The 13,826-nt window shown below is 42.2% G+C and overlaps 2 protein-coding genes across 3 annotated transcripts in view; both read left to right on the top strand.

Annotated features, from left to right (window-relative positions):
* Positions 1 to 13,826, top strand: part of LOC138480894 (transcriptional regulator Kaiso-like) — a 307,074-nt gene that overhangs the window by 23,412 nt on the left and 269,836 nt on the right. The window lies entirely within an intron of this gene.
* LOC138480893 (transcriptional regulator Kaiso-like) overlaps positions 1 to 13,826 on the top strand; it is a 422,231-nt gene that overhangs the window by 299,170 nt on the left and 109,235 nt on the right. Inside the window, exon 2 of one of the 2 annotated variants that reach the window (XM_069612685.1) lies at positions 2,203 to 2,250. The exons of the other annotated variant lie outside the window; for it this stretch is intronic. Coding sequence (XP_069468786.1) covers positions 2,205 to 2,250 — 46 coding nt within the window. The 5' untranslated portion in view covers positions 2,203 to 2,204. The remainder of the gene's footprint in view (positions 1 to 2,202; positions 2,251 to 13,826) is intronic. 2 annotated transcript variants of the gene reach the window in all.

The raw sequence follows: 13,826 nt of genomic DNA, 5'->3' as shown, positions 1-13,826 counted from the left end.
TCACCATAGGTCAATACGTTCAACCTGCCACCTATACAATCGTAGCAACATTTTAACGATGCAATGTCTTTAAGCACTTAAACATGTCTCAAAACACAACTGGTATGTTACTTAATTCCATGTTCTGTTGATTGGTAACTGCAATTCACACATCTGCTGTAGTCTGCCCATCCAATGTGCCTGTGCGAGCTACAGCTTCATTCCCAAATATGTTGACACTGTAGGGAGCAGCTGTGTTGGTGGCGATTGTGGTAGGTAGACGCCTGCCCCTCAGTACCACAGGAATGCTAGAAAATATTTTGGCCCTGGCACCTATTGCTTATTGTTAATGAAGCTCTGGTTACGTTAGCATTTTGGTGGTATTTTTTCAGAAAGTCTAGGTAGGGTTTCACAAATGCTGTATTAAAAAGAATTCACCCCCAACTTGAGGTCGCAGAACAATGTAAACGAACAAACACTGGCAACTTCTTGCACATTTTCTTAGTTTATTATGCCAATCCGGCTGTAGAATAAAAGCGAAAGGTAAAGATGGTAATCGCAACAGGAAGCACCTTCTTAGTGGTAGAGTTTCATACCACCTTTTAACTCGTTTGTTTTTCTAAAAAACAAATGTATGTGAACAACTAATTTCCTTTTAATGGTGGAACCTTTGACTGTGAGAACGCATAGCTAGCTGTCAGATGCTAAAGCAACAGGGCCTGGTCCTAGAATTTGAGGGGCCCTTCTCACATTTACTTGCTCATTCGCTTGAATGTTCCACCCAACGCTAGAAAATCTAGTTTTATGAAAAGCTCTTTCTGAATTTCAAAGCAACCGGAAGAATTCCTATAGCATGTATAAAGAGCCAGAAGGGGAGCTGTTTTAGCTGAAATTGTGCCCCTACTTTGAGGAATAGTTTGCAATAGGATAACTGGCGTGGCAATCTTGCTCTTACCTATTTTTAGTTTGGGCTATTCTATAAGACTAAACTATTGCATTAGAGTACCAATATGGAGAAATGGCATATGAGGAGGGACACGCAGCTAGTAGTAGGTGGTGTTCGGATATTTGCTTATCCATTGACTTCCCATAGCCATGCTAAACCCTATGGCCATTCCTTTCCCTATGGCCATTCCCACCCAGCTCTTACCCCCCCCATCCCCAAAACACCTCCTCATGGGAACTCTGAGCTCATTTTAACCAAGTCTTGCCATTGAACTTTGCAGTCGAAGTGCCTGCCAGTGTTTTTGCAAAGCAGTCTTCCGAGAGTTAATGACTTAATTGGATTTGTAAACCTGCTACGCATGTAACAAAAACGTCTTAACCACGTTGCCTTAAGCCATTTGATTTATAAGCACTGAAGTCCTGTTAAACATTTTTTGGGGTAATGCCAACAGTTTTGGCATGTGTATATAAATTAGGCATTTGCCAGGCAATGCTATGAAATGCCCAAGTACTCGCACCTGCTACCATCAATGGCCAGTTAATACCACTAAGCTTTGCCCGGCAAGTGCCTTTACCATGCATGCACCCAAGTCCAAACTGTTGCCATTGCTGATGCTTGTTGAAACAGAATGATAGTGCAAAACACCTTTGATCACAGACATAAGCGCAAAATGTAATGATTCTCGCACAGCTTTTTTGTTTAATATCTTCATTACTTTTAAATAATATAGTAAATGCACAAGCTGGGCCAAAAATGTATGAGTAAACGCAATCATTATTTTGAAATGAGCTAGAAAAAAAGGCAAACCACAGCCAAATCTCCCCCCACCCCCCTCTACACAACACAGCTCGGTCCTTCCGCAAACAATTTTCATTGCTTTGCATGTGCAAAATATTCCCTCCATGCATTTTTAGCACAAGGGGTTTGCTTTCAAACTCATAAGAGCCATTTAATAAAAAGTCCTATAAAGCAATAAATATCGATTTTCATTTGCATGTGTATCTGTAATTTTACCCAGAGGATTGTTTGTACGGTAAAACGTTCCAAGAACGGATACTGCTGTATGTATACTAAAATGCTCTCTGCAACCAGCTATGTCCTTTTGGTACGTTGCGTGAGAAAATGTACTAATGATAGAACTACCAAATGGGCAAAGAGCTTTTCCTTGTAACCTAAGTTTATAACTTGTAGGATAGTTTAAATCCATTTATGAACATATCGTAATATATTTTGGGTCCAAATCGTTAATACTCGCTTCTTTTCCCTCCACTTCATAGGCATGGAGAGCCGAAAACTGATTTCAGCCACAGATACCCAGTACTCTGGTACCTTATTGTCATCTTTAAATGAGCAACGTAACCTTGGAATCTTTTGTGATGTCACTGTTATCGTGGAGGACAAAAAGTTTAGAGCACACAAAAATATTCTTTCTGCATCCAGTACATACTTTCGCCAACTATGTTCTGTGTCTGGGCAAGTAGTTGAACTGAGTATTGTTCGATCAGAGATCTTTGCAGAAATACTTAATTATATGTATTGCTCTAAAATTGTTAGAGTACGTGCCGATTTGCTGGAGGAATTGATTAAAGCTGGGAAATTGCTAGGAGTTAAGTTTATTGCAGATCTGGGTGTTCCTTTATCACAGATGAAAAGCATGGCAAGTTGTGTCAAGGATGGTGGTGTGGAAGCTTCACAACCAGTCTCTGACAAAAACAGTGTTGATATTGGAAATACTGCCACACAGAAGCCTGCCAACGATGTACTCCAGGACAATGGAATTAGTTCAGTGCCTGTTCCAACTCAGGCAAACCCAATGTCCATTGAAGAGCTCACGGAATCAAGAAGCCTTGCAGATTGCATGGATGAGGCTGAAGGCCCTGTTGACGATGATGATGACGACGATGATGTCATTTTTTGTTCTCAGCTTGTGCCCCCAAAGCCATGCATTTTAAATGATACTGAAACAGCAAAACAGTCAACCAGTTCGGATAAAGTTGAGTTGCCCAAACAACAAACCAGCTCCAACGATGGCACTCCTGCTCAAGCTTCACCTGTTTCAAAGGCAACATCTCCAAGCAACTTTACTTTAAAAAGTGTTACATCAACTCCGCTTGGTTTATCTCCTAACATACCAAGACCAGGCCAAGTGCAGACTAGTGGGTCAACCTTTGTCTCTTCCCAAAATCGTCTGATTCCCAACACAGTGTTGCTAAACACTTCTAGCATCACCTCCTTTTCCCAGAATTACCTACCTCCTACAATTAATTTACTTTTGCAGCAGCTCCCATCCATTAACTCATTTGTAAACAAACCTTTGATTATTACAAACAGCAGTTGGGGACCTAGCAAAAACTCTTCAAGTGTTGCACTAAGTAATCATTCAAATATAGTAAGCGCGTCTTTCGATGGGCCAAAGGTTCATCAGCCACAATTGCCAACTTTTACTCAGAACTCGCCCAAACCTGGAGAGCTGAAAATTAAAATTGCAGATGTTAATGCTGGAAATAACAAGGATTGCCTAGGGGGAGTGGGAACAGGTTCCCAGCACATTATGGATGGTAAGAAAATCATCACCTTGGATACTCCGTCTGAAATTGGAGGGCTATCGACCGGTTGCAAGGTTTATGCAAATATTGGGGAAGACACATACGACATAGTTATCCCAATTAAAGATGACCTTTCTGCTGATGATGATTACGACTACGATGACGGTGCAGTTGAGCTGCCAAGATCAATTGATGGATCTCCAGACAGTAAACGCGTGAAAGTAAAACATGAAGACCACTATGAGCTCATCATTGATGGAAAGGTCTACTACATTTGCATTGTGTGTAAAAGATCTTATGTGTGTGTAAAAAGTTTAAAACGACATTTCAATTGCCATTCTTGGGAAAAGAAATATCATTGTCATTACTGTGAGAAAGTTTTTCCATTGGCAGAGTATCGCACAAAGCATGAAACTCGGCACACTGGGGAGAAAAGGTATCAGTGTTTGACATGTGGAGAGTGTTTTATTGACCATAAGGTCATAGCTGCACATATGAAATCTGTGCATAGCCAAGACATTACTGGAAATGCTGGTCTTTATCGTCTACACCCATTCAAGTCCCGGCAGACCCACCAGAGTGATGCAACCAGTTATGCAAATTCTTCAAGTGGTGCTCCTCTATTAATTGATCAAATTGTTTATAATGTTGGGACAATAAAAGAAGAACCTGTTCCCCAGCAACCCGAGTCTACCTCTTCATCCAAGCCTATAAGCTGGGATGATGTCTTCAGACCCCAGGGAGAGCAAGCAGATTTTAAACCATGTCCATCTGGTGACAGTACAGAATTTGAGTTTGTAATACCAGAGTCTTACTGAACTCCGAATGAACTGAAAGGAAAGCTTATTTGTAGGGAACATTTACAATGGACTATTGACAAATGTAAGACTTTTGAATTGAACACAAATGTATTTGTTTTGCCACCTCTACAAATGTCCTTTTAATGGCACATTTGTTTTTGGTGTAGCTTTTTTGCAGAGAAACTCTGCTCATTTAATTGAATGCAAAATAATACTTTTTGATAAAGAAGTGTTCTTGTTAATTTCACAAGATGTTAATAGAACCTATCTGAAAAGCTAAACCTCAAAATTGAAGTAATAAAGCATGTTCTCCTATAAAAATCTGTCTTTTCTCGTGAATAGAAAGACCTTTGTTGGTCAATAAGGTTTCCCCTATTATGTAACCATTTTTTAATTGAGATTGATTTCCTTTCAATCTATAATATGTTCTTAAGCAAAAGTTCGTTTTAAATCGGACCACAGTAATATTTGATAGATGTCTGTATTAGGTTGTCATTCTTAAAAACTAGATGAAACAATCAACATTAACAGCAGATGACAACCAGTATGGTAATTGTCTTCCTGGTTTCTCCTGCTAATGCATGACTCGCACCACCCCATAGTCTCCTGCTACACCGTGGATGAGTCAGTACTATTCTTCTGTCTGCTCTTTGTAATATTTTAAAATGTTTGCATCGCCCATTTCCACTTGAAGTTTGAGCCATACATTTCCTACCCTTTCCATTTTCTGTTTTCCTTTCTTGAGCTGACCTACATTCTTGTACTGTATTCCTACTGCAAAATTTCCTTTTTGTACGTGGTGATCTGCTATTGTCCTACAGTGCATTTATGCTTAAACCCGTCAGCCTTTCTTCGCGGGACCTGTAAAGCCATGTATTTTGATATCTTTCTGCGGTCTGCCTGTATTGACATCTGGCCTAAAGAACAATGTTCCACGTCCCTTTTTATCTGCTTGGTCTTCCCTTAGTCCTTACAACATACTTTGCCCGACTAATAAGATAATCAGAGGATACCTCTCTGGTTTAGTAACTTTATTTACTCTTCCTTTAGTTCTCGTACTAATGTATTTTTTCTACAAGCACCTGTAAGTGTGCAGAATTAAAGCCAAATGCTCCCCTCAAAGATTCTTCTATTTCTTAACTCTTCTGATCAAAAGTATGACACATTTTTATATAATAGGACCTCTGCAATGACCCATATTAACACGCAGATGTATACGTGCCTGTGTGTAAATTCCTGTTGTGTGCGGGTTGATTCCGTTTGTTCTGCAGAATGGAAACACTGCTGTAAAAGCAGTCCCTCAGCAGGATTTATCAACTCATTTCCCGCTTCTGTGCCCTTCAACTTATTTGGGTAGCAAACATGATTTACTATTGTCTATTCATATTTCACTGGCTGGATTGACTTCATCCATGTTCCTTTTTCTTTTAGACAAAGAACTTGCTAACATGTCTAACATTTTATTATTTAATACATGCTGCATCCTGTTGCTTATTAACTTAAAATGATATGGCTCTTCTTAAACCTGTGCCTTCTCCCTGCCTTCATCTTTTTCCGAGTGAAGTTCCCGAACCACTCCACTGACGAGCACAGTCATATTGGTGGCTTTATCTCCACATCTCTAATGTACTTGTGTGCTTCTTTTCTGGATCCCATAATGGGACTCTTTTGCCTTTATTTCTTATTCAGTGCAAGATTGCTTGTTGTCAAAACAGAATAAATTAATTGCACAAAATATGCTTGTTTTCTTACATTCTGCATGGTTATCCCGTTTCCTGCCAACCTTGCAATCCTCCCCTTTTATTTCTTTCCACTCGCTTGCTAAAGAAGGCTTGCCTCTTTCGTTCAGATATTGGTTTGTTTTCTCCTGATCTGCTGTGGTTCTCCTGACTGCCCTTCCTGCTTCTCTCTGATTTTTCAGCCAGCTTTATCTGTTCAGTCTACCTTGATGCTCCTACTGTAATTAAGTAAATAAAATTGTATTATAGAAAAGACTGTGTGGTAGATATATAATAAAGGTACTTTAGTTTAGGGAGTAGAAAACCGCATTAGTGTTTTAAAAAAAAAAAAAGTGGGATTACTGCAAATGTACAATGTATGGCTAGACATTGTTTCAGTTAAAAGAAATGTAGTCTAACGTGTTGATATTTTTTTTTAAATGTTGACTGCACATGTTACTTGTTATGTGCTTTTGCATGCTAAAGCTGCGTTTTGTAATGCACATAAAATTAAGCAATTATGTAAGCGGGCCATTGACCACAATTATGACTACTCGTTTGTGTGCATATGCTTGTTCAGCGAATTTGACATGAAACAAAATAGTCAAATATTTAGTGATGTATGATCTGTGCATGGTGCTTTGTATTTCCAGCTTAATTTCAGGTTTCAATTGCATTTTAGTGTATACAGGCACACAAAAAATAAATGAACTTGGAAGATCAGAACTTGTAAAAAGTGATAAGTCAGAAGTGTAATGTATTCTAGAATGTCTCATTCCTTAGTTGTTTAAATGGCATTTCTCAAGATTAAAGATGCTAATGGTTTTCCAGGCTAGGAATTGTTAGGCATATTCTTCATTTGAGAGAATGGTGAATAACTTTAAACTATTAATCAAATAATATTTAGGAATTCAGCTCTTTCATAGACTTGGAAGCATAGCAAAAGAATGATCGATTGATACTGCAATTAAATATAAACTGTTTTAACTCCGGAGGTATTGGTGGTTTCTTAGTCTTCTGCCTCATGTTTTAAGGATACATGCCACCCCTTTGTTTTTGCCTTCTTAATATCCAATTATTCTGGACTGTATATGCTCTACAGGACAGTATTCAATTAATGCAGGACTGGTACATTTCTGATTTTCATAAAGTGCACCTCACATGCATTGTATTGGAGCCTGCAATAGGGCCCTTTAAAATGTTTATTTTGTATATTGCCCTGTTGATCACAGCTCTTAAACTGCAAATCTTGTATAGATGTTTTATCTTGCAAGTTTGGTCTCCCTGTGAGATTTAGAATTTCGATGAAGTAGCAAAATGCTAAGTAGATATTTGCTGTTTTATTTTACATTGAGCCTTATACCGAGGACAATTTGCTGATATGGGATAGTGCGGGGATTCTTCATGACATGGCCGAAGTATCTAATACTTTCACCAGTATTTATTCTGCAATTACTACCATTCCATGCCATATGATATCGGCCTACAGTCGTTGCTCGGGGATGCCGCCCCATTTCACTATAAAAGATTTCTTCTCATTTGCTACCTTCCTCATTGGTATGGTGTCACATCTTGAATCTCTAATATTTAATTAGCTGCCCTTCCCCTTCATGGTGCATATGGGAAAGTTCTGTTATCTGCTGTTTATTATACAAGTTATAGTCTGAAATAGGTTAACCTGCGCCAGGCCCCTCAAAGATTTTTTCAAATTGATATTCAAACAGTAGGGTTTAAAAAAATAAGTTTCATTCAAGTTGTGTTATGAACTATAGTTATTCAAAAACATATGCCCGTTCAGGCTGACAAGTGTTTCGGCCATCCACGCCTTTCTAAAAACCGGGATTTCCAAACAACAAATGGTATCTCTCCACAATTATTTGTGTCCAAAGTCATTGGCTCAAATCGTAGTCCAAGTTACATTATTTTTCATCCAGAACCCTTGAGGGATTTTTCTTCCTGGATGAAGGTTAGCCCATGTGGCGTCCCGCAATTCTAGTTATTATAAAAGTACTGTAATTTGAGGTCAATGTGAAATGTGTAAATAGTAGTTGGTGTAAACGCTATTATCACACATGATGGTTTGGGAATAAGAACTATTGAACTGCCAGGATGGGAGTTTGGCCATTCACCTTACAACATAGATTTCCATGTTACTGGTGCAGCTATATTTTAACATATATTCTAGCAAATAACTTGACATTTGTTATTTGGTAAGTCCACCATCATAAAATTCAAACTTGGTCGCTCCATTTCGTTTCCATTTATACACAGAGCCTCAACTATGCAATGAATGTTGTGTTTTTCTACCCATTACAACAGAAGTCCAATAAGCAATTGCGTGCATGCTCGTATTGATGCCACGCGCCTTTTTCCATTTACATGATCGTTCCAATTAATACATGATTTTGTTGTAATCTTGTTTTTAATATTGTGATTTCTCCAGCACATCACCCATAAAAATACTATTCCCTTTTTGACTTTTACTAAAACGGTGGCATTTTGGGGATGTACACATGCACTGTTTCTTAAACGGCCATTTTAGAATCGACCAGCTTTCACTGGCATCTTATCCCTTATTGATGGACACATCCTTACTACCTGGAAGTAGGAGGGATCTTCTCCACACTTGAATTTGACCACTTGCTGGTTGTTTAATTCACAACAAGGGTTGATAATAAGGATATCTATCTAGTTATATATAGGATAGTTCTTTTGATGAGCATCTGTCAAACTGAGGACTCTCACTCCTGATTCAGAATGTGTCCGTTCAATAGATAAATACAGTAGTTTTCCTTATTGCCATGTTTCCCAAGTTGTCATGATTTTACATGGAATTTTCAAGTTGACTATAGTGGTGCTGCTATCTTTTGTGTTATGAAAACAATTTTTTGGGATTCTCCAACATCACCAATGAGATTAAGAATCAGGTCTTTTGAAGATTATCTGGTGATTTCATATGCGGTAAACAGTGAGTCTCTAATTTTTTTGTTGAAATATTTTACATAACACATAGAGAATTACTGACCGAATTTAATTTGCTGTTTTTTCAGAAGTCACAGATTACATTTGCTTTGCTCCTGAAGTAGGGACAATGGTCCCGGAACGTGTTGAGTGTACAGCTGTTCTATGAATGAATGCAAATTATATATTTCTCCAGAACAATATCGGAACATTCTTTGGAATACCTACCTTGAATGTTACATTAACTTCTCTATAATATGCTTTTCTAAATGTTTGGCTTTTATTGCCATAATAGAGTGCAGGGGACGGGAGTTTCCTACCTTGGCAACTGTTTTTCTAGTGTACAATGAAGATTAACCCTGCTTACTGTGCAGGGAGTCTTGGGTCTATTAAAGACACAAAGGCGAGCATCATGTGTCAACTTCACTCTTCAGCAGTTTCAACAAAATAAACAGAAAACTAACAAACTACATTTCTCTTCTTCTCTGACTTTCTTTTGTAGTCATCTGACTTCCTTACTCAGATGCTGCTAAACTCCTTCCTGTCCTTAGCTCCACCTCTTCCTTGGTTTCTCTGAACTGATCCTCAAACTCGCAACTGCAACCAAGTCCTTGGAAATCAATACATTCCATAACTGCTCAGGCACGGACTTCTCGAAACCAAATCATCCCGACTCCGTCAGGGCACCCACGATTCTCTCCCACTGAGCAGGCTCGTCAGCCGCTCTTAGGGACATGATCAGGGGGGGTGCACTACCCTGTGACATCAGAAGGGTAAAGATCAAAGTTAGCACGAGCAACTTATACAGAGCATGTGCCGGGCAGGAAAGTAGCGCTCGCCTCTGTGTCTTTAATAGAATGAAGACTCTTCTATGACAAGACCGGAGGTGAGCATGCTGCTTCTTCAAAGCTTTGCATTACTGCTTCCGCCACTGACGCGACAGGTTTAGAGTAGAAAGTCTTGAATGAACTGTCATTTGACCAATCCAGCGCTTTCAAGATATCTTCTAAAGCTACGTCTGCCGTGAATGCCTTGGATGCCAGGGCTCCTCTCACTGAGTGCGCTAGATCGATGTCCGCTAGTCGCATCACCTCACAGACCCACCTGTCTATGTTGGCGGTCGCTATTGCCTTAAAAGGCTTCCTGCGTCTTATCAGCAGCTGCGAACTCCCGCTGGGTTCAGTTCTGCTGTTCTGAGCTCGTACTGTAGAAAATACAGACTGCAGCACATGATTGCAGCTGCCTGGGTAGATACGGATACCAGATGGAAACTGATTTAGTTTTCGTCCTTCTTGCTAGTGTCAAAGTAATGCCCTCAGGTCTTCCTATATATCTCTAATGCTTCGACGTCTGAGACTCGCCTGCAGGAGACTGGTTAGATTAGCATCCCCGATAGTTGTCACATTGACAGGTACTTGTTTGCTGTCCATCTTGCTAGGAACCGCAACACCACCTTCGTGTCCCACAGGTACGCGTATCTCGGGGCTGGCAGAGCCCGAAACCTTGCTCCCTTCAGGAGCCTAAACACTGCTTGGTGGTCACCAACTGGTGTTCAGTCTACTGCAGCGTGTCCGCTGATATCGCAGATCCACACCCCCACCGTACGGAATGCTTTGCCTCCTCCAGCAAGGTTGCCAGAAAATTGAGCACTGCTACTACAGGGGCAGACATCAGAGGAATACTTATTTCCTTGCACCAGTGTTCCCACTTCCCAATGCAGCGTTACAGCTCCTGCTTGTGGAAGGAGCTCATGATTCTGAGCTGAGCCGCGCAGCGTGGCCCGAAAATGCCAGGTATAGTCCATCGTCTCCCGACACCTTGCAAGCCACCAGGGGAATCGTGCCCCTCACTCTCAGAGCATGAAATGCTCCAGTTGGGTCCATGAGCAGGTGCATCTCTGACGGGAGAATCTGCAGGAAATCTGATCTGGAAACCAAATTTGTGACTTCCATAAGGGCGCCCCGATCTCTCATCGCTCTCTGCCGACTTTTGCTAGGACCCTGCTCAGCATCACAAAAGGCAGGAACGCATATTGCACTCCACAGCTCCAGTCCTGCAAGAACAGGTCCATCCCTGACACGCTCGGGTCTGGTCTCCAGCTGAAGAACTTCTTTCTATGTGTTCAGTCTGGTTGCAAATAGATCCATGTGTGTCGGACCCCCTTAATTGTTCCAACTTCTGGAAGACTCCCTTATCAAGTTTCCAGTCGCTTGCGTCCGTCAGGAACCGCTAGTTCCAGTCTGCCACTACATTGCAAGCTGTGGGCAGGTACTCTGCTGTAACGGAAATTCCTGACGGCAGGCAGTAGTGCCAGAAATCTTTTGCCAACTCCGATGGGTGTCTGGACCACATTCCCCCTAGATGGTTTATGTATCTGACTGCCGATATGTTGTCCATCTTTAGCTTTGATCGAGAAATATCCAGCTAATAGTTCTAGACCATTTACATGCAGCCGTAACTTCTTGGGGTCCCATCTTCCCTCCCTTTCTCCAGCATGCCGCAGCATTCTCACAAGCCTACTCTGCTGGCGTCTGACTTGATAACTAAGTCAGGCCTGTCTTCGAATATGGTACGCATGTTCCAGGTAACCACCATCACGATTCTATTCTTGATTTCTGTTCTAACAAAATTGCTTGATGGTACATCAGGCCTTGGTGGAGATGCTTTATTTTCAGTCTCTGGAGTGCCCTGTAATCTAGGGGCCCTGGAAATATTGCCTGAATAGATGATGCTAACAGCCTTCCAACTCTCTGCAATGTGCGTGCTTTTATTTCCTTTATGCCCCCTGTCTTCTTGGCCGGTAGTTGTAGCGTTGCCTTCTTTGTGTCTACCACGAAGCCCAAGAAATCTGGTCTCTTTGCCTGGACCATGTCGATTTCTCACGATTGATCAGAAAACCAAGTGACGATAGGAGGTCCTTCACCCATCCTGTCGGATACAATAAGCTCTCTTTAGTGTCTGCCTGCAGTAGAATATCGCTGAGGTATGCGATTATGCGTATGCCCTTCTCCCTGATGGCTGCTGCTACTGGCTTCATGAGCTTCGTAAACGTCCAAGGTGCTAGTTGGTTAGTGTGTCTGCATTTACTTCTTCTCCAGTATCTCTGGCTTGCTCAGCCAGATCCATGAGCTTGGCCAGCCGGCCAATAAGGTCTAGGAATTTCTCTTGACAGCTCCTCCAGGACCTGTCCATGCCCTTCCTCAGGTCTTTCGTCGTCTTGTTGACAAAGTTGATCATCTTTGCATCAAGCTCTGGCACATCGGCCACCTTGCCTGCTATGTCTGGGTGAGTATACTCCACCCTCATGTGTGCTCTAGTGTCTTTATCTAGAGTGTTCCTCACCCTCTGCGCCCTATATTTCACGACTCTAGGTGAGGGCTGCTTGTCTGACGATTTCGGGTCCTGATGCCTTTCGGATTAAACATGTCTGACATCTGTGTCTGGATTCTCATGAGGCTTCTCCTTCCTGGCCCTTTTTCCTCCTCTGGGGGCCTGCTTATTTTTTCTTGGCACCTTGTCTCCTTCTTGCGAGGGCGATGAAGCTCCTTGAGATTCTTCGCCTGAGTCCTCGTCAGTATCGGCCATATTCTCTTCCCCTGGGTCGGCGGGGCTGAGGAGGTGTGACACTGCTGCTCTTTGGAGGAAGGCTTCCTTTAGCTTACCAACGTCGTCAGCCACCTATGGAATCTGGCGTACGCTCTGATACTGTGTGTCCGGGGGAATAGAAGATATCTTTTTCTTCTAGGCCTTGTTACTCCCCTGAAGGCTCACTTTGGCCGTGGCCTTTGCAGACGTGCTGTCAGTCATCTTTTGGGTGCTTTCACTTCTTTGGGCCAGGATAGACTCTAGGGAGGCAAAGCCTTTCTTGGATGGGCCCAACTCCTTCTGCCACTGCTTCCACTAATGAGTTAACAAGCATCTGCGTAAAGCAGAGTGCCAGATCACTCTCCCCTTGTTCCTCCTCACTCCATTCATAATTTGCCATGTTGCCAATAGGGCTAGCAGGGTGCTGTGTGGCACTGCCTGGACTATGTAGGCTGGTTTGTACGTCTGCAGGTAATTTACAGGTGGACCCACTTACTTAAAATCCACCAGCACCCCCAGTCTATATACTGGTGTTTCTATAGAACTGTACCTTGCTGAGGGACAATCCTGCACCCCTACCACTTAGTGTGCTCCCCGGCGTGTCATCCATGTGTCCGGATGATGTTAAAATCATCTTCAAGTTGGCCTGTAATATGCGAGCGTAGCGCAAGCTTGGTTAATGAGGAGGAAGTGTTCGGCGCAAGGAGCGAGAGACTTTCTATCGTATGCGCAACCACCCGCTTTTGGTCTGCCTCCAAAATATAAATTATAATTTATGTGCTCCGGTCTGAGCTCCCTGTGTGCCGGCAGTGTTGATCTCCCGTAGCAGCCTCTTGCGTCCGGGCCACGTCGACGCGGCTGGCTCCTTCTTCCCAATGTAGGGGGCTCTGCTACTCAACTGCCGCAATTGACATTTCTTCTGAGCGGGTCCCCGGGCGTGCCTGACATAAGGTGCAGGACCCACTCTTCACTCTGGTGGCAATGTGTGTTTGCTGCTAAGCTGAGGTCGTAACACGAACGGCTTGGAAGTGCCTAGCTTACGCGTGAATGGTGCTTACTTCGACTTTGGACAGCACGCTTCTGTTCTATAACGCGTGCACAGTGCAAAGCAATATCCTGCAAAACACAAGGTTATACATTCAAAATATTCACATCAGTACGAACTGAAACATGCTCTGAAGTAAGAGATATTAGCTATCTTGCTGAAGAGCAGGACAAGAAGAGGTGGAGCTAAGGATAGGGAGGAGCTTAGCAGGGTTTGAGACAGGAAGTCAGATGGACTACAAAAGAG

Source organism: Ambystoma mexicanum, chromosome 5p, assembly GCF_040938575.1.
Source record: "Ambystoma mexicanum isolate Mex_15411 chromosome 5p, UKY_AmexF1_1, whole genome shotgun sequence".
NCBI lineage: Eukaryota > Metazoa > Chordata > Amphibia > Caudata > Ambystomatidae > Ambystoma > Ambystoma mexicanum.
The sequence above is the reverse complement of the archived record's forward strand: the minus strand, read 5'-3'. Positions and strand labels throughout refer to the sequence as shown.